The sequence below is a fragment of the Urocitellus parryii genome, chromosome 1, assembly GCF_045843805.1.
Source record: "Urocitellus parryii isolate mUroPar1 chromosome 1, mUroPar1.hap1, whole genome shotgun sequence".
In the NCBI taxonomy this organism is placed as follows: Eukaryota; Metazoa; Chordata; class Mammalia; order Rodentia; family Sciuridae; genus Urocitellus; species Urocitellus parryii.
In genome coordinates this window covers 61,009,251-61,030,877 of record NC_135531.1, presented here as the reverse complement: position 1 = coordinate 61,030,877, position 21,627 = coordinate 61,009,251, and the positions used below count along the sequence as shown (strand labels likewise).

The 21,627-nt window shown below is 38.0% G+C and overlaps 1 protein-coding gene and 1 non-coding gene across 2 annotated transcripts in view; both read left to right on the top strand.

Moving 5' to 3' along the window:
- Naip (NLR family apoptosis inhibitory protein) overlaps positions 1 to 21,627 on the top strand; it is a 70,237-nt gene that overhangs the window by 38,254 nt on the left and 10,356 nt on the right. Inside the window, exons 5-13 of the mRNA XM_026393238.2 lie at positions 2,458 to 3,028; positions 4,692 to 4,791; positions 6,372 to 6,453; positions 8,235 to 8,286; positions 10,091 to 10,210; positions 12,108 to 12,207; positions 15,476 to 15,557; positions 18,032 to 18,089; positions 19,359 to 21,476. Of these exons, the coding sequence (XP_026249023.2) occupies positions 2,461 to 3,028; positions 4,692 to 4,791; positions 6,372 to 6,453; positions 8,235 to 8,286; positions 10,091 to 10,210; positions 12,108 to 12,207; positions 15,476 to 15,557; positions 18,032 to 18,089; positions 19,359 to 21,476 (3,280 nt within the window). The 5' untranslated portion in view covers positions 2,458 to 2,460. The remainder of the gene's footprint in view (positions 1 to 2,457; positions 3,029 to 4,691; positions 4,792 to 6,371; positions 6,454 to 8,234; positions 8,287 to 10,090; positions 10,211 to 12,107; positions 12,208 to 15,475; positions 15,558 to 18,031; positions 18,090 to 19,358; positions 21,477 to 21,627) is intronic.
- On the top strand, positions 16,577 to 16,680 carry LOC113185987 (small nucleolar RNA U13). The gene has a single exon (XR_003301206.1). It is a non-coding gene; the product is annotated as a small nucleolar RNA U13 (small nucleolar RNA).

The following is a 21,627-nucleotide window of genomic DNA, read 5'->3' as shown; positions in this document are numbered from 1 at the left end:
TAAAATGTGGTATATCCATATAATGTAATATTATTTGACAACAAAGGAAATATGAAATATTATGTATGCTACAACATGGATGAACCTTGAAAACATTATGCTAAGTGAATGCAACCAGACATTAAGGACCACATATTGTACGATTTATATGAAATGTCCAGAATGGTAAATCTAGCAGAGACAGAAAGTAACCTAATGGTTGTCTAGGGCTAGGAGAGTTAGAGAAAAGTGGGAAACAACTGCTAATGGGCATTTTTTTTGGGGGGGGGGAGGTGATGAAACTACTTAAAAATAGAGTGTGGTAAGGGTTGCATGAGTCTGAATATGCTAAAATCTCTGGAATTATATGTTTTAAACAGGTGAATATTATGATGTGTGAATTATATCCCAATAAAGACGTGATTTAAAAATGAAAGATGGCAGGAATTAATGAGGAAAAAAAATTGTGTTGTACTAGAATATAATTATGTTGTCCATAATTATTGTGCTATCTTTCCCTGATATATTATTGAAATGGACATGATGTCTGAATATGTCCCTTACCCAAGCCTTTGAGAAAAAGGATTTCATGAAAATCTGGTCTTCGTCTGATTTTATTTGGAGATGCTGGAATAGGGGTCTTTCGAATGACTCAAGCCTATTCAAGTGTTTCATTTGAAGCAATGCAGGATGTTTGGGAGATGTCAAGAGATTCAGCCCCAATTAAGGACATGTTAGATGCAGTTGTACTAATGATGATGAGTTCTTTGTTAAAAAATCTGGTATGGCCTGTGATAAAAATTGATGATACAGGATATTCGTTGTGGACTACAGAGGATGAAATCCAGCTGTGCCTCCAATAGCTTCAGCCATGTCTGATGTGGATTTTAAGAATGCAATATGGCCAGGCATGGTGGCACACGTCTGTAACCCCAGTGGCTGAGGAAGCTGAGGCAAGAGGATCACAAGTTCAATTTTTTGAGGCTCTAAGAGACTTAGCAAGACCATATCTCAAAATAAAATAGCTGAGGATGTGACTCAGTGGCAAAGCAACCCTGGATTCAATTCCTGGTGCCAAAAAAAAAAAAAAAAAAAAAAAAAGTACACTGAAGAAATTTATTTATTTATTTAGGTACTAGGAATTGAACCCAGGGGCACTTAATCACTGAGATACATCCCCAGCCCTTTTTTATTTTTTATTTTGAGACAGCGTCTTGCTAAATTGCTGGCCTCAAACTTGTCATCCTCCTGCCTCAAGCTTACTGAGTTGCTGGGATTACAGGCATATGCTGTTGTGGGGCAGGGCACTCAGAAAACACACCAAGTCCCAGTTTTGTCCAAATTGAATAGTCTTTATTAAGCCAGCCAGCTGGCAACTGCTCCCCACAGGACCCATAACTGTCTCTGCAGGAACAGCCCCAAGCCTGAGAATTTTAAGATATTTAAAGGTAAAAACTACATCTGGGTTGACTTTGCTGTAAGCAAGCAGGTACAGATGCTGGATTGGGCAGTCTGAGAGACAATGCAATGGCAACATTGGTATTTCCCACAGGACTTTCCAGGTTGGCATAGCAGCAAGCAAGCAGAAGGGAAGGGGGTCAAAATGACCCCAGTGGAGTACAAATTAGAGAATAGTTACTAACGTCTAGACAATCAATTTCTGACAAGGTACATTGTCCAAGAAAAATGGAAAGCAAGGAGAACAATTTTACATTGCATAAGAATTGCTATTTTGTGTTGCCAGATATGCTATGCTAGGTAACTATTAATGGGTACGGTAAGTATAGTGGGTCACCTATAGCTTGGGTACAGAGCACTACCATTTAGAAAGTGAGCACAATTAGAAAGTGAAAGCAATTAAAATAATAACTTTTTAAAAAAAATCTAAGCCATCATGGTGATGTATACCTGTAATCCCAGCTACCTGGGAGGCTAAGGCAAGAGGACAGAAAATTTGAGACCAGTCTCAGCAATTTAGCAAGACATTTTTTTCAAAATGAAAAGTAAAAAAAGGGCTGGGGGGGAGTAGCTCAGAGGTAGTGCACCCCCAGGTTTAATCCCTAATACCAGAAAGATGAAAAAAAACAGACAAGAAGCTAAATAATTTTATCAAATTACCATTACTGGACTATAACATTTTGTATATATTTTCCCTTAACACAAATGTAAATTTATGTCCATGTTACTGCATGTGTCCATGGTGGACATTTGGAAGGTTTCATGAGTAGAGCCAGATCTGTCTTACTGAGCCAGATCCTCAGTGCTCACACAGTGCTTAACACACAAGTGAGCATTTAGCAAATATTTGTGGATTGATAAAGTGGATGAGCACTGATGTTGTCCAAGCAACTTTTTTTTTTTGCCTTGAAAATCCAGGTAATTTCTGAATTCCTTCAAGTTCTTCAGAAACAGCGAGGCAAGGCTGTTTATAGTAAAAGTATACCATAGCCAATCAACCTCCTTTTGTCCCTTTTTCAGAAAATGGCCACTGAGGGGAAGGCCTCTGAGGAGAGGATTTCTCAATTTGATTATGATTTGCTCCCAGAGCTGAGTACCCTTCTGGGCATAGATGCAGTTCAGATGGCAAAGGAAATGGAAGAAAATGAAGAGAAACTCCGAGCGAAAATGCAGAAAGGCTTTAACTCACAAATGCGCAGTGAAGTCAAAAGGTTAAAGACTTTCATGACCTACGAGTCATATAGTTCATGGATACCATCAGAGATGGCAGCAGCTGGGTTTTACTTCACTGGGGTAAAATCTGGGATTCAGTGCTTCTGCTGTAGCTTAATCCTCTTTGGTACCAGCCTCAGAAATTTTCCCATAGAAGATCACAAGAAATTTCGTCCACGCTGTGAGTTCCTTCTGGGCAAAGATGTTGGTAACATTGCCAAGTATGACGTAAGGGTAAAGAATCCAGGGAAGAAGCTGAGAGGGGACAAAGCAAGGTACCGAAATGAGGAGACCAGACTCGAATCCTTCAAGAACTGGCCATTTTATGCCCATGGGATATCCCCACATGCCCTCTCAGCTGCGGGCTTCATCTTTACAGGTAACTTGAAATCTTTTTCTGAAGTGTTTCTCTAAAGTGTTTAACTTCCATATTCTGGTGGCATTTCTCAATATTTTATGAACCCTCACTTGTTAAGTGGGTTGTATCCTATATGAAGTCTGTTTTATTAAAATTGAACTTCAACTCTGGGCCTGATGATGCACACCTGTAATCCCAGAGGCTTGGGAGGCTGAGGCAGGAGAATAGCAAATTCAAAGCGAGTCTCAGCAATTTAGCAAGGCCTAAGCAACTCAGAGAGACCCTGTCTCTAAATAAAATATAAAAAAGGCTGGGGACCTGGCTCAGTGGTTAAGTGTCTCTGGGTTTAAAAAAAAAAAAATTAACTTCAAGCACGACATGTTGGAGCATACCTGTAATCCCATCAACTAGGAAAGCAGAAGCAGGCTGATTGCAAGATAAGGCCCACCTCAGCAATTTAGTGAGAACTTGTCTCAAAAAATAAAAATGGCTGGGTATATAGCTTAGTAGTAGAGTGTTCCAGGGTTCAATCCCCAGTACTGAAAAAAAATTAATTAATTTAAATAAGTTAATAAAAGTCAACTTCAGTAATTTTGTTTTGATTTTGCATTTAGCACAATGTGTATTAATTTGTCAAGTATATAGAAAATAAGAATGTTACTGGTCCTTAAATTTGACCTTAGGTAATACTGGTTTTATTATTGTTATTATTATTATTAGTAGTAGTAGTAGTGGTAGTACTAGTAGTACTGGGGATTGAAGCCAGAGGTGCTTAACTACTGAACCACAACCCCAGCCCTTTTTTTGTATTTTATTAGAGACAAGGTCCCTGGGTTGCTGAGGCTGGCTTTGAACTCATGATCTCCTCCTGTCTCAGCCTCCCAAGCCCCTGGGATTACAGGCATGCACCACCATCATGCCCAGCTTTTATTTTTTATTTTGAGACCATGTTTTGCTAATTTGCTTAGGGTCTCGCTAAGTTGCTGAGGCTGATCTCAAACCTGTGATCCTTTTGCCCTAGCCTCCCAAGTTGCTGGGATTACAGGTGTGCACTACCACGCCTGGCTTGTTTATTTTAATCTTAAATCTTACTCTAACATATAGAGCAAAACGCATTTCAGAGCATGGCACCTTGAATTGCCATAGTCATGCCATAGATGTTATGATGGATGTGAATGAGAATTCTAAGAACAGATATCATTTACTGAGTACTTACTTCATGCTAGGCACAGAATGAGCACTAATTCTAATCCAACCAATATGCCCCTTTTCCTCAGATTTCAGTTATTTTTTATTGAGCTCAAATAATTAAGAAATGTGCCTGCATTTCTACAGAAATGGCATAGCAAAAGTCAAACTTAGATCTTCTCACTGATGTTTGTCCACTTCTCCATCATTTTGGTTCTGAGAGGTTGAAGAGCAAAATGTCATTCATGCCAGCCCCGGGAAGCACCTGGGGCAGCATGTTGAGTTCTATAGCTTGGAGTCCTCTGTGAAGGATAGCTATGGCCAAGGGGTCACTTTCCAGAGCTCAAAAGTGGTCATTTAAGGCAGGACTATGAAATGGAGATTTAGCCAGAGAGTTGTGAGAGGACAGGCAAGATGGAGCATGTCTTGTTCATACACAAAATGATCACCTCTGGTAGCATTGTTGGGTGATCAAAACATTTTCTTTCACATGTAGGTGAAAGGGACACTGTGCAGTGTTTTTCCTGTGATGGATGCTTAGGAGACTGGGAAGAAGGAGACAATCCTTGGAAGGAACATGCCAAGTGGTTCCCCAAGTAAGTAGATAAGTATTTTCTGATAAAATTTTTCAGTTTTGAAAAAAAAATCAGACAAAATTAAAGACAAAAGAGCCACCTTGCTGGAGTATCAGTTTTGATCTTTCCCTATCCAAAACTGGACTACCCCAGAATTATTCTGTCCTTTCATTCCCAGCTTCTCTTCTGCAATTGGGGTAGGCCTGGTCTCAGTGTAAAAAAAAAAAAAAAAATTGAATTATGTAATTTTAAACAGTTTATAAATGTTGTTTTATTACCCCCAATATAAAGATAAGTTTTGCCAAGTTGAAGTTTCATGATTTGCCTCAATTAATAAACAAGATACTTTGCATAGAGATGGTGTAAAATGGTTTATAGAAGAAGTTGGAAAGTAAATAACAATGTTTGAAACAATCTTACAAATGGTTTCACATACTGCTGATGTATGCCAAATGAAAATGTTTCATTTAAAAAACTTGAGAATTTCTTTTTAAATTGCAATGGTCTTTATTTAGAAAAGGAAACATATTTTAATTATTTTTAATACTAATTAGTGTCTTCAACATGACTTTCTCTATTTCTACCACAGACAGATTCATTTCTTTAAAGTTTTTTAAAAAGTTTTTTAATAAAGTTTTTTATTTAGCCACCTGTCAACATGTGGCTAAATCATATTTCATCTATCTCCTGCCCATCTCCTCTGGAAATAATACTAACTAGGTTATTTTAAAGCAAATCACAGCTATTACATGATCCATAATATTTTAATACTCTTAATACTTTAGTGTGTAACTCTGAATTATGAGTGCCTTTTTAAAAACCACAATCACAATATTATTATCTCTCTTTAAAGAAGATGACCGTTAATTCTCAATGTAATCCAATATCTGAGTCAGTAATCAATGCTCACCTCTCTCCTCTTGAGATTTTAACTTACAGATTTCATTTTTCTCTTTTTTTCCTTGTCATTTATTCATTAAAGAAGCCACATATGGGGCTGGGGTTGTGGCTTAGCAGTAGAGCACTCACCTAACGCATTTGAGGCCCTGGGTTCAAGCCTTGGCACCACATAAAAATGACTAAATAAAATAAAGGTATTGTGTCCAGCTACAACTAAAAAATAAATTTAAAAAAAAAGAAGCCACATATGGCTGAGGATGTAGCTCAGTGGTAGATGATTTGCTTAGTCTTTGTGAGGCCGTGGGTTCAATCCCCAGAACTGCCAAAAAATAGAAACAAACAAACAAAAAAAAAAAATAGAAAACCATACAAGCTATATAGGGACTTGTTTGAAGATCTATATAGGAAAAGATCTAAACCAAACAGTAGATACCCCTGGGTTTGGTTTTGTCTGTGGGTGAGGTGGTATGGGATTGTTTGAAGATTTAATTAAATATTTACACATGCTGTCAATATGGAAATAAAGAATAATTACATCAGAACAATGATAATTCTCACAAGTAAGTTTCAGGGTAAAAATTTTTGACAGCTACAGCTTTATTGAAAATTCAACAATTCAATATATTTTTAATACATATTCATTGGGATATAGGACAACTGTATCACACTATTGGGTAATTTTTAATTATTTTTTATTATAGATGTGAATATCTTCAAAGTAAGAAATCCTCAGATGAAATTGCCCAGTATATTGAAAGCTACAAGGGATTTGTTGATGTAACGGTAAATTAGAACAGCAAAATTTATCCCAAAGTGTCTTTGGTTGCCTAGTAATATCTGAATCACAAGGTGGGAAGCATTCTTTTTGTGTCATGGGTTCTATTTCTTTTTTCTGTCCTTTCATTCCCAGCTTCTCTTCTGCAAAAAAAAGTCACATTCTTTTGTTAATTTCGAGCCCCTAGAATTTCTTTTTCCGAGACTACCTTCTTTTTTTTAAATTAACTATTTATATTTATATATGACAGCAGAATACATTACAATTCTTATTACATATATAGAGCACAATTTTTAATATCTCTGGTTGTATAAAAAGTATATTCCACACCAATTCGTGTCTTCATACATGTACTTTGGATAATAATGATCATCACATTTCACCATCACTTATAATCCCATACCCCCTCCCTTCCCCTCCAACCCCTCTGGGACTGGCTTTTAATTGGCTCTGCCTGCCTTCCCGATAGTCTTTGCTCTTTTGCTGAGGCCATTCCCCCAGCTTCTTGGAGCTGCCCACTTGCAAATGCCTGAGTAAGTTCTTCTGATGAGAAACCATCATCCACGGAGGGTCTTCCACTTGGTTATTTAGTTAGCCTCAATCAGTAAGGACTTCCTAGTGGCAGGTGACAGGAAACCCATCCCAAATTGGCTTAAATAAAAAGGAATTGATTGGCTAACAGGACACAGAAGACTGGAACCCAGCAGAGAACTTGGACTAAGAGTGGGGGAGGAGGGATGCTTCTTCAGGCAATTTTCCCAGAAAAATCTGTTGCTGAATACCTAATGCACTTCTGAATTTTGTTTCCTTCCTCTGTCCTGTACTTCTTCATTAGTCAAAATGAATCTGCGGTATCTGAATGCGCTTCTGTTTTTGAGTCAAGTCTCTTGAAAAAGGGACCCTGACAAGGTTTCCTGTTGGGTATGTTTTGGAGCTGAGGCCTTCTGAGAAACTGAGGCACCATGAAGACCCCTTCTTCAAACCCTGATTCTTGCGATCAAGTCAGAGAGATTTCAGACATGTCACTCAGCCTAATAGGAATGAGTTTATTGAAAGGATAGGAAAAAGGAGGGGAGTGGGTCCTTTCAGAAAGAAAAGGGACAATTTGCCTCTCCTGTACTCCAATTTTATTCCCAGAGAAGTTTCCAGAGAGTTCTGCCCAGGTCTACCTCTTGACTTTTGACTGACAGCAGAGTGACATCAGACTTTCAAGTTCCCACTGTCGTGGCAACTCTAGGTCGCCTTGGCCCATATGAGACCAGTTCTAATAGGATTCTTAACCATACATTCTTACAGACTTTATTGTTAGGAGAAACTACCCTTATCTCTTAGAGTTTCACAATCTGATCACAAAAATCTCTTCCTTCAGGGTATCTCGGGTTCTTCTCATCAACATTATTTTGGACATGCGTTTCTCCTAAATAAAGTAAACAGGTAGTTTGCTGAAAATGTGACATATCCTGTCCACTGAGGTCAGGCAGGGCTTTCTTTTCTTGGAAAAGAAAGCACGTGTGTGGGGGGGTCATCACAGTGGGCCCATCTTACAGAATTATTCTCTTAGCCTCATGTTCCCACCATTCAGGTCTGTATGTCCCCTAACAGATACAGGTAAACAGTCACTGAAAACATATTCAGCATTAAGAGAATTAATTAAAAGAATGTTTCTCCAACAACTCTGCCCTTTTTATTTAATAGATTCTTCTGATGTATATGGGGGTTCTTCAGTTCTTATTCACAAATAGGTATATATAAACTAAATAATCAATAATATGAATTTAATTTTCCTCAGGGAGAACATTTTGTGAATTCCTGGTTTAAAAGAGAATTGCTTATGGCATCAGGTAAAAACTCAGAAATATTACAAAGGCTTTGCTTGTTTATTTCTTCTTTGGCATTTTGATTCCCATCATTTTTTTAAAACTCTCCAGTTCCTCATTTTACAGCACTTTCGCCCCACCCCCCATTTTCCCTCCCTCCCCCCCCATTTTCCCTCCCTCCCCCCCCTTTGTGGTACTGGGGATTTTACCTAGGGTCACTTAACCACTGAGCTATATTGCCAGCCCATTTTTACATTTTGTTTTGACACAGGGTCTCACTAAGTTGCTTAGGGACTTGCTAAATTGCTGAGGCTGGCTTTAAAAACTCGGGATACCTCCTTAATTTTTTTTTTTTTTTTTTAGTTGTAGATGGACACAATAACTTTATTTAGTTATTTTTTATGTGGTGCTGAAGATCAAACGCAGTGCCTCACGCATGCTAGGCAAGCACTCTACCACAGAGCCACAACCCTAACCCCTTAACTGCCTTTTTATTTCTAATTTTTTTTTAGTTATAGATGAACATAATATATTTATTTAATTGTTTATTTTTATGTGGTGCTGAGGATCAAACCCAGTGCCTCACACGTGCAAGGCAAGCACTCTGCCACTGAGCTACAGCCCCAGTCTCCCTTAACTGTCTTTTAAGAATCATTTTCATAAAGAGATTTCTGCGCTTATAGAGTAACTTGGGTTTAGTATAGATGAACATAGGGAAATACAGTAGGATTTGTTCCTTAACTGCCATTTCCTTGAAAACAACTGAATTTCCAGATAAAATGTCTTGAAATCATTTTTAAGTAGCTCAATGTGCTTTTAAGAAGTTAGAGCCAGGCATGGTGGCACACACTATAATCCCAGTGACTGGAGAGGCTGAGGCAGGAGGATCTCAAATTTGAGGCAACTTAGCAAGGCCCTGTCTCAAAATAAAGAATAAAAATGGCTTTGGAGGGCTAGGGCTATTTGCTCAGTGGCAGAGCGCTTGTGTGAGGCACTAGGTTCGAATCTCAGAACCACATAAGAATAAACAAATAAAATAAAGGGATTCTGTCCATCAACAACTACAAAAAAAAATTTTTTTAAATGGCTGTGGATGTAACTCAGTAATAGAACACCGCTGGGTTCAATCCTCAGTATCAAAAAGAAAAAAAAAGTTAAGGAATATTCATATTAAAAGTGAAGTAACAGTAAGAACCCAAGAGTTAAGTGGAACACTGGAGCAAGCTTTCATTGTAAGGAAATTTGCAGAACAAAGGGAATATAAACTTATTTTTCAAAACCTCTCAGCATGCTAAAGATAGGAATCAAAGGTCAGGGCTAGTCTGAGGCAGAAAATCTAAAGGTGACTACCAAGAGTGTATATCCCAAAGAGTAAGAAATAAAACTGCCTGTTCTTAAGGGAGCTTACAAGGAAAACTATCTTTTTAAAATCTTGACACTGACTTTGGAAGGAAGGAAATCTACTCGAGCTTTTTCTTATTTTATTCTGGTGTTAGATGATGAAGAAATAATTTTAAAATATATATCTTACTATATAAAATTTCAAACATATACAGAAATTAGACAACTGAATTTATACTCATGCAATATCCAACATTCTTTTTTTTTCATTGGTTGTTCAATACATTACAAAGCTCATGACATATGATCTGCTTCGGCCTTTCTTATGTGATAGTCTTGCTTCATCCACATCACGTCTGCCTTCCTAACCAACCCCATTATTTTGAAACAAACTCAACATGTCAGATCAATCTTTCTGTAAATATGGAGGGATAACTTGAATTTTGCAATATCAAAGCTTGCTGGTCTCACCCTTTCTTTATTCTAGCTTATTGCAATGACAGTGTCTTTGCTAATGAAGAACTACGGCTGGACACTTTTAAGAAATGGCCCCACAAATCAGGTCTGAAAGTTGCAGCTTTGGCTAGAGCAGGTCTTTTCTACACAGGTGAGTCGGTGGTTGGTACCTTCTCGCTTCTTCGACCATTTAAATCCCAAGTAGACTTTATGATTCTGGACTTGCTATCCCTTTTCTGCATCATTCCTTCCAGATTACTTTCCTTACTGCATCATAAATCTCTCTCAGTGTTCCCTACTTCCCTTAGGAGGTAGAACCTTGAGGTCCAGATTAACAATGAATAGAATTAGTCTGGGATAATTATTGCATCTTTTCCTTTCTTTTTTTATTTTTTTTATACAATGATCTTGACATATCATACATTTGAATCAAATGGGGTATAATTTCTCATTTTTCCAAGTGTACAGGTTGCAGAATCACATTGGTTATACAGACACATATATATGTGTCTGCATCTTTTCCTTTCTATGTATTAGTTTCCCCAGCCCCAGGAGACTGTCACAGAACACTTTTGCTTATTATTTCTTTAACCACAACTTAGGTGGACATAATTTCCTATAAGAGGGGCTAGGAAACCTAATATTTGTCTTGGATAGCAATGTGCCCAGCTAAGAATTGAAGTTTCTATTTCTATGGGAGAATGGGAGAGACTGGGGATATGATATGAAGGCAATCTTGGCTACACTCTGCTTGGAAAAGAAAATCAGGAAATTCACCTGCATGATTTGGAAGCATGAAGAATCTTCCACCAGTTCCTTGTATTCTCTAGCTTGTGGTCATCAGGCAGCTCCACTCTGTAATCCACAAAGCTTTTTTCCCTCAGTCAAATTTTTGCCAGAGAGACAACAGGTGGAATAGGGTAAGACTATTTTACCTTTCCTAGGTACCTTGCTGGTCTTCCTCAGACCAAGTGTACCCGAGTTACAGCAGAATTTTATTTAACTGTTTAACTAAAAGATTTTAGGTATCAAATATAAAAGGACAGCTCAGATAGGGGAAAGTGACTGTCACTTTATCTAACAGACATATTTCATTGGCATGAAAAATCTCAATGCTGGGCTGGGGTGTAGCTCAGTGGGAGAGCATTTGCCTAGCATGTGTGAGGCACTGGGTTTGATTTTCAGCACCACATATAAATAAATAAAATAAAAGGCTATCAACAACAACAACAAAAAATCTCAATGCCTCACAATTTTAAACCTTTGGAAGGAGTGTTTACCCTTTCTTCCTACTCACCCTATTATGTTTTTCTCTTGCCAGTTTCCCTCAAGCTCCCCCCTGTCCAGGATTCTCACCCTCTTCCTTTTCAAACTGTCATCTGGCCCTTTTAGGATCCTGCAAGCTCTAGGACCTCATACTTTTGGCCAGACATAAAGGGAGGCTTTTCTTTGCCCCAGCTTAGTAGTACCTGCAAGAATCTAAGAGTGAAAGGAAAGTTTTAGAGGCTTCATTTCCAAGGGTTCATTTCACTTGGCAAATCCAAATACTAATTTCCTTCCAAAGAAATATAGACTCGTAGGAAACTTGGTCCTATTCTAGAAGAATAAATTTGACAATAATTTCCTTATTTTTCCCACTAGCTCCAAATATATTCTTTCTTTCTAATTTATTTATTAAACAAATACAGTTTGCCCAAGAAGTGCTAGGCACTCTTTCAGGTTCATGAGAAGCAAAACAGACAAAAATCCCCTTGTGGATCTTGAATTCCAGATTCTGATTGCAAATCTCTCTGTTGATAGGAGAATGGGGCCAGGAGAGAGTGTTCATCAAAGTACATAGGAGCATCCAGTGACTACCCCACTTCTAACTGGGGACCAAGAGTCCTTCCTATACAGAATATTGCCTTGCTGGTGACTCAGCTTAGGACTTTTCCACAAAATCCAATTAGAGGAGAATTAGATTTTGCTAATAAAGATCTGATGGTTATTATCTGGTCAGTTGATGAATGCACACAACAGTGACACTGATCAAGTTTTCTTCCTTCCAGGTGTAGAGGACATTGTTCAGTGTTTTTCCTGTGGAGGATGTTTGCATAACTGGAAGGAAGAGGATGACCCATTAGAAGATCACACCAAACATTTTCCCAAGTGAGCAGAATGAATGTTTAGTGTCTATGACTTTGAGTGCACTTTAATGATTTCCCCCTTATTATATCTATGGATGAAGTGTTTAGTTTCTTCTCTGATTCAGACGATGAGGACGTGTCTTCATGTCTTTCATCCCTTTGTTACCATGACACTTCCTGTCTATCTTTCCTCTCATTATAGTTATGTCTTGGTTTGGGTTAGATCAATATATATATATATTTGTGTGTGTGTGTGGTATTGGGGATTGAACCCATGTCCTTGTCCTGTCTACAAACTGAACTATATCCCCAGCCCAGATTGATATTTTTTAAAAAATATTTTTAGTTGTAGATGGATACAATACCTTTATTTAATTTATTTATTCTTTTATGTGGTGCTGAGGATTGAACCCAGTGCCTTACTTGTGCCAGGTGAGTACTCTACCACTGAGCCACACCCCCACCCCAGATCAATATTTTTATTTTACATGTTTACTTTATTATAACTACATAAATACAATGCAGAGCTAAAGCTTATAATAAATTGTGGCATTTCTTCCTTTCCTGTCATTTGCCCCTACTCCCAGGACTAAGGATTGAACCCAGGGCCTAGCACAAGATAGACACATCCTCTGCCGCTGGGATATATTTCCAGTCTTTTTTTTTTTTTTTTAATCTTTTAAGACTAAGTTGCTGAGGCTGGCCTGCAATTTGTGATCCTCCTGCCTCAACCTCCCAAGTAGCTAGATTTATAGGTGTGCACCACCAGGCCTGGCACGTACATCATTTTATGTAGGAAGTGATAATTGCCTTAAGAAAATGTTTGTTTGTATATTTTTTGAAGCAAAATCCACATATTAACCATTTAAAAAATATTTTAGTTGTAGATGGACGAAATACTTTTGTTTTATTCATTTATTTTTATGTAGTGCTGAAGATCAAACTCAGTGCCTCAAACATGCTAGGCGAGCGCTCTACCACTGAGCTACAACCCCAGCCCCACATTAACCATTTTTTAAATGCACAGTTCAGTGGTGTTTAGTACATTTACAATATTGTGCAATCATCTTCTTAACTCCAAAACATTTTCATCAACCCAAAAGAAAACTCTACTGATTAAGCAGTCACTCCTCATCTTTCCATGCTATTCCATGCCACACCTTTGATAAACACCAATCTGCTTTGTGCCTCTGGATTTACCCAAGTAGACATTTCACACAAATGGAAGCATGCAATATGCTTCCATTCTGTGTCTGGTGTGTTTCTTTCTTTGTTATGTTTATTTTATTTATTTTTTATGTGGTGCTGAATATCAAACCGAGTGCCTCCCATGTGCTAGGCAACAACCTCAGCAACAACCACCGCAACAACCCCAGCCCCCTGGCTTCTCTCACTTAGCATATTTTTTGGAGGTTTATCCATATTGTAAAGCGTATCAGTATTTTATTCCTTTTGAAGCCAAATAATATTCTATATGGATATACTACATTTTATCTATTCATCCACTGGTTCTTGGACATTTGAGTTGTTTCTACCTTTTGGTTTTTATGAATAGTGCTACTACAAAGTGGAAGATACTGTTTGAGCACCTGTATTCAATGCTTTTGGGTATAGAGGAGTTGAATTGCTAGATTATATGGTAATTCAATTTTAGCTTTTTGTCAAACTGTTTTCCACCATTTTAATTTCTTATCAACAATATATGAAGGCTCCAAATTCTCTATAACCTCATCAACACTTATTTTCCAGTTTGTTTTTTTTTCAGTTATCTTACAGCTATTTCCTTAGCTTTTTATGCACGTAGCACCAGTTCATCTTCAAATTCTCCCAAGTATTTAGATATGATATCTTCTCAGTCATTCTAATCTATCAAATATCTCATCATTTTCATCTCCTTGAAGGAGTTTCTCCCAGAATGTCTTGGCTTGCTGCAGTATGAACTACTTATCCTATAGTCATCCTGGGATCCTGGGATCTTCATGATCATCCTGGACATTCCTCTCCTGTGTTGTTTCTATTTCCTGGATCTAATCTCATTCTCTTCTTGGTTTACTTTCTCATTTTGGAGGACTACTCAGCCACAGTACTCTTGGAAAGATTGTGTAAGAGATATATGATTTTAGTTTGAATATAACACATATATTTTAATGGGTGTATCTATTTTCCCCTACTCTCACAATTTTTGGTAATTTAGTTAGGTATAGGATTCTAGACTGGAAGTTATTTTGTCTTAGTTTTTGGTACTGGGGATTTACCCCAAAGGAAATTTACCACTTAGCTATTTGCCTGGTTTTTTTTCCCACTAATGTCTTTTTTTTCTTTCATACATCACAATAGTGAAATTAATTACATTCATAATTATTCATTCACAACACAATTTTTCATAACTCTGTATATAAAGTATGTTCATGCCAAATTATGACATTATACATGAGCTCTCTTACTGATTTTTTTGCATTACAATTCTTAATACTCCTTTATATACAATTTATCATATCTCTGTTTGTATATAAGGTATGTTGACACCAAATTCACATCTTCATACATGTATTTTGTATAATGATAACCATCTCCTTCCACCATCCTTGTTGTTCCCCTTCTCCCTCCCTTTCTGTCCCACCCCTATTCCCTATCTAGATGTAATCTTCCTCCCCTGCTCTCCTTTCCTATCCCACTTTGAGTCACCCCCCTTATATCAGAGAAAACATTCAGCATTTGTTATTGGCTAACTTCACTTAGCATAATCTTCTCTAATGCCATCTATTTCCCTACAAATGCCTTGGATTTGTACATGTAGCTTTCTCTAATTTTGATTCTTTAAATTAATCCTAGTTGGTTTTATGGATGAACATTAAATATACACTCATCCCACCAAATTCCCTGGCTTTACAAACCATGTACATTTCTATTGCTGAAAGCCACAGTCTAAATGTCTTATGTGTTTATGACACTGACAGAGTCACTGAAAATGTTAGTTTTATACTTAATTCTTGTCATTAAAACTCTGCTCTTTAAAAATATAATATGCCAGGTGCAGTGGCACACACCTGTAATCCCAGCAGCTTGGGAAGCTGAGGCAGGAAGGTTCATGAGTTCAAAGCCAGCCTCAGCAAAAGCGAAGTGCTGAGCAATTCAGTGTCTCTAAATAAAATCCAAAGTAGGGCTGGGGATGTGGCTTAGTGGTCTAGTACCTCTGGGTTCAATCTCGGTATCCCCCCCCCAAAAAAAAAAGTGTAATGCAAGTGTTTAATTAGAGTAACTCTTGTTTAACTTATACCTTTTATGCTTAGTTGTCCATTTCTCCAAAATATGAAGTCCACTTCAGAAGTGATTCCAGACCTTCAGAGCCATGGTGAACTTCCTAAAGTAATGGTAATGAACACCTGATCATGTGATTGAAAACTGTTTTGAACAGTAATTGCTCATTATAAATAAGTAAATAAATAAATTCCATGACTATCTCCTAAGTCCCTATCAAGTGCTAGGTGCAGATGGGGATACCACGTAAACCAGGATGGTACAATTTCTAGCTTTATGAAAGGTACAATCAGTTCCTTCTACTTTGGGGCTCAGACTCTTTCAAACTTAGAGTTGATCAGCTCCAAGCTAAATGGATCTCGCCTGTGATCTTCATTTGGCAAGTAGTAAGGCCTGACTTCCTACTTGGCCTTTTTTAGGAATGAATGCCCAGCAAAATCATAAATCCAGATAATAGGTTGACCCCCTTAAACTGAGAAATCCTATTAGTTCTCTGAGATATAAGCCAACTATCAGTTTGATAGATAACAAATACATACCACCTTATTTTGAGACTGTATGGAACTATAACAAACACATATCACCTTATTTTGGACTGTTATGTTTGTCATCACACAGAAAGAAAACAAAGCAATTTTCTGTTCACTTGGTATGTCTTTTATATTTGAGAATTAAAAATTGACAGTGAAACCAGGTATGTTGGTGCATGCCTATAATCCCAGCTACTTGGGAGGCTTAAGCAGGAGAATCACAACTCTGAGGCCAGCCTGGGCAGCTTTGAGACCTGTTTCAAAATAAAATTTAAAAAAGGTCTAGGGATATAGTTCACTGCATGTGCAAGGTCCAGGCTTTAATCTCCAGTACTGCAAACAAACAATAAAATCTAATTCAAAATGGCATTGAAGCTGGGCTCGGTAGTGCAATCCTATAATCCCAGGGGCTCTGGAGACTGAGGCAGGAGGATCACAAGTTCAAAGCCAGCCTCAGCAACTTAGCAAGGCACTAAGCAATTTATTGAGATGCTGTCTCTAAATAAAATGCAAAATAGGGCTGGGGATGTGACTCAGTGGTTGAGTGCCCCTGAGTTCAATACCTGGTACCCGTATCCTGACCCCCACAAAAATAACATTGCGATCATAAGTGGGTGTTTAAGTGTGATGATTGGGTTTTTATGCCATTTTGTGAGATGTGTCTCCCTCAAACCTTGTTACAATGTCTGTATGTTACCCATTTGATGTAAAAAGGTGAAGGGTGTGACATTGAAGCTGGGCATGGTGGTCCACGTCTGTAACTCCAGCAACTCAGTAGTCTAAGACAGGAGAATCACAAGGTTGTGGCCAGCCTCGGGAACTTAGCAAGACCCTGTCTCAAAATTAATTAATTAATAAATAAATAAATAAATAAATAAATAAATTAATTAAGGGCTGGGACAATGGCTCAGTGGTAAAGTGCTTCTGTGTTCAATCAACTGTACCACAAAAAAATAAAAATTTTTAAAAAGTGGCATTGAAGAAAAAATTTGGAGACATATAAATAGGTTATTCTTACTTTCTTTTTTTCTTTTCACACATGCTAAACAAGTTCTCTGCCACTGAGCCATACCCTGAGCCCCTTTTAAAAATAGCTCATTTTTTAAAAAATATTTTCTCAGTTGTAGATGGATACAATATCTTTGCTTGCTTATTTATTTATTTTTGTTTGGTGCTGAGGATCGAACCCCATGCCTCACACATGCAAGACAAGTGCTCTACCACAGAGCTACAACCCCAGCCCAAAATAGTTCATTTTTAAAAGGAAGAAACATACATTCCAGGTGTGTAATAATAAACATGTATTTATTAACTAAGGACAGAGGCTGCACTTAAGTGTTCTTCTTGCTCTAAACATTATTATAGATTCTGATTATCTTAAAAGTATTCACCATGGAATGTACCATATATGTATCATTGTTATGTTTGTTTATATGAAGTATCCCCCAAGATTCATGTGTTTAAGGCTTAGTCTTCAATGTGCTGCATGTACTTTGCAAAGTACAGAGGTGGAGCTTAAGGCTCTGACCAAATTAATGGATTAATGCGTTGATGGACTAATAGTTGGATGGCATTATTGAGAGGTGATGGAAACAGTAGGAAGTGGGACCTACTTGGTGGAAGTAGGTCACTAGAAGCATGCCTTGGAAGGGTATATCTTGTCCCTGGCCCCTTCCTCCCTCTCTCTGCTTTGTGGCTATCGCAAGATGAACAGCTTTCCTCCATCATGTCCTTCTGCCATGATATTTCTGCATTGGAGCTGACCACAGACTGAAGCCTCTGGAACTGTGAGCCAAAATAAATCTTTCCACCTCCAAGTTGTTTTAATCAGATAGTTTTTCCTGGTGACGAAAAGCTGACTGACACAGTCATCTAAGAACACATGTACCATCTTGCAGATGTTTGCAAATGGTTAATTATTTTGCATTTAGAGCACTCCTTTTAGCATAAACATTTGAGGGTGGGCTGTGTTTAGAAGATGTTGGATCCTCAATAATAATATGATGTCCCACTCTCTTATGCAAATTTTTATTTAATAAAGAATTTTCTTTTTCGAAGGAAACTACAACCGAAAGCAATCTTGAAGATTCAGAAGCAGTTAATTCTATAGGGCCAGGTAAGAACTTGGAAGTAAAATGTTTATTTAGGAGGTAGAATAATAATAGTTACTCATTGATAATATATGTACTTGAGGCTTAGTTGATTAATTCCTATTTAATCATCACAATAATCCCTATGATGTAAGTATTATTATTAGTTTCAGGAAACAGACGCAGAAAGGTGAGATAATTTATCTAAGATCAGAAAGGCAGTAATAAGTAGCAGAGCTAGAACAGGCCCATGCATTGTGTTTCACTAAACCATTATGCTGTGTTGCCCCTCTCCATGGTAGAGTTGGACAATTTAAGCAGGAATCCTATCTGAACTCCTTAGTTATAATTTCAAACCATTTAGAACTTTGTATCTCTCATCTATGAAAAGGTGATACCATCTCCTGGAATAATTGTGGTAAGGATTAAGTGAGAATGCATGTAAAGCATGTCTTTACTAATCATAGAATGGGTCTTGGTACTCATAAATGAATGAATGCTAAGGAAATACAATTATTAATTCCAAAGTTGCTAGGTAATCATGGAATATAATGTCAAGTGTGTTCTAGACAACAAGCTGTTTTAGATTTATTCTAAAGGTCCAATAATAAAAGACTAAGTAAATTAAAAAAAAAACTTGGAAAAAGCACATGAGATTATATATATGTGTAAATGTATTTGTATGCAAAGATTTGAGAAAAAAGTATTTGTGGAGCTGGGATAGAGTGCTTACCTCACATATATGAGGCACTGTGTTCAATTCTCAGCACCACATATAAATAAATGAATAAAATAAAAATTTCCATCAACAACTAAAAATATTTTTTTAAAAAAAAATTTGTAATTGTCCAAAGATCTCATAGATCAGAGCAGCACTGAAATGGAGACTATTGTATATTGAGAGAAACTCAGGGTTCTTCTGGCATTTCCAGAGTGAATGCAGGACTGAATCCATGGTAATCAATGTGTTTCAGATACAAACTAATGTTGAAAGCACCACGCAGCAAGTTTCTCTCCTGAGGTTTTAAAATGGGAAAGTATAGAATTCCAGGATGCTCCTAATAAGCACATTTCTGGGTCCCCATGTCAAGTAGGGTACTGGGGTTCATGCTCCCCACATTCTGGTTTCATGGAAAAAGCTAGAAGAGAATCCCAAACTGAGGATCATGGATAGCTGTGGAAGGTCCTAGTCCATCTGTAGTAGATAGGCAGAATCATGGTGTGGAAAGAATATGGTATTAGGATTGAGAGAGATGTGACTGTGAATCCCAGCTGTGCCTCCCTTCTCTCCACAGAGGTGGCACAGGACAAAACCCAATGGTTTCAAGAGGCAAAGAATCTGAGTGAGAAACTGAGAGCAGTCTACACCAGTGCCAGTTTCCGCCACATGTCTTTGCTGGAGCTCTCTTCCAAAGTAGCCACTGACCACTTGCTGGGTTGTGATCTGTCCATCATTTCAAAGCATATCAGCAGCACTGTGCAAGAACCCATGGTGTTGCCTGAGGTCTTTGCCAACTTGAACTCTGTAATGTGTGTGGAAGGTGAAACTGGTAGTGGAAAGACGGTCCTATTGAAGAAAATAGCTTTTCTCTGGGCATCAGGATGCTGTCCTCTGCTGAACAGATTCCATCTGGTCTTCTACCTCTCCCTTAGTTCTACCAGACCAGACCAGGGGCTGGCCAGCATCATTTGTGACCAACTCTTAAAGACAGAAGGAACTAATACTGAAATATGCATGATGAACATCATCCGGCAGTTAAAGAATCAGGTGTTATTCCTTTTGGATGATTACAAAGAAATGTGCTCATTCCCTCAAGTCATAGAAAAACTGATTAAAAAAAACCACTCATTACGATCCTGCTTGTTGATTGCTATCCATACAAACAGGGCCAGGAACATCCGCCGATACTTAGATACGATTCTAGAGATCCAAGCATTTCCCTTTTATAATACTGTCTTTCTATTACGGAGGCTCTTTCCACATAATATGACTCGTCTGCAAAAGATGATGGTTCACTTTGGAAAGAATACAAATTTGCAGGGAATTCAGAAAACTCCCCTCTTTGTGGCAGCAATCTGTACTAACTGGTTTCAGTGTCCTTTTGATCAGTTCTTTGATGATGTGGCTGTTTTCAAATCCTATATGGATTACCTTTTTTTAAAGCACAAATCTACAGCTGAACGTTTCAAAGAAATTATATCTTCCTGCAGTGAGCTGGCCCTGAAAGGATTTTTTTCATCTTGCTTTGAGTTTACTGACAATGACCTCGAAGAAGCAGGGGTTGATGAAGATGAAGATCTAACTATGTGTTTGATGAGCAAATTCACAGCCCAAAGACTGAGACCAGTCTATCAGTTTTTTAGTCCTACATTTCAAGAATTTCTTGCTGGGATAAGGCTGATTGAACTCCTGGATTCAGACAGGCAGGATGATCAAGATTTGGGACTTTATTATTTGAAACAAATTAAGTCATCCATGATGGCTGTATTTCCCTATGAGAATTTTTTGAAATATGTCTCCAGCCACCCTTCATCAAAGGCAGGGCCAAAACTTGTATCTCATTTGCTTCATTTGGTGGATAATAAAGAATCATTGGAAGATACGTCAGAAAATGATGACTACCTGAAGCACCGTCCAGATATTTCAACGTACATGGAATTTCTTAGGGTGATATGGCATCTGACTCCAAACACTTACTATTCACTGGTTTCAAAACGGTTATTGGATCTTGCTCTAAAAATTGCTTATCAAAGTAACACTGTTGCTGCATGTTCTCCATTTATTTTGCAATTCCTTCAAGGGAGAACACTGACTTTGAATATGCTTAATTTACAGTACTTTTTTGACCACCCAGAAAGCCTGTTGTTGTTGAAGAGTATTGTTGTCTCCATACAAGGAAAGAAAAGGAAAAATTTCCCAAATTTTTCATCCCTGGAAAAATGTTGGGAAATCAACAAATCACAGGTACCAACTATAGATCAGGACTATGCTTCTACCTTTAAACCTATGAAAGAATTTGAGGAAAATTTAGCTGAACAGGAAGAGACCATAAACAGCTTTCTGGATTTACAACACAGGGCGCCACCAGACATCAGTGCTGGCTATTGGAAACTGCCTTCCAAGCAGTACAAGATTCCCCTGCTGGAAGTCCAGGTGACCAGCGTGGATGCTGTGGATCAGGAGATGCTCAGGGTTCTAATGGAAGTTTTCTCAGCTTCACAGCACATTGAACTCCATTTAGATCACAGCAGTGGCTTTATTGAAAGCATCCGCCCAGCTCTGGAGCTAAATAAGACCTCTGTCACCAAGTGCTCTATACACCAGTGTGAACTCTGTGCCCCAGAACAGGAGCTGCTTCTCACCCTGCCTTCCCTGGAATCTCTTAACATCTCAGGGACAATCCAGCTACAAGGTAAATCTAAGTAGAATCTCTTAACATCTCAGGGACAATCCAGCTACAAGGTAAATCTAAGTAGATTTGGGATGACTGTTCCAATGTGACACTTTATTTCTTCATTCTTAGTTTTTAGGTAGATGAAAATTTCTGAGGGCATGAGACCAAA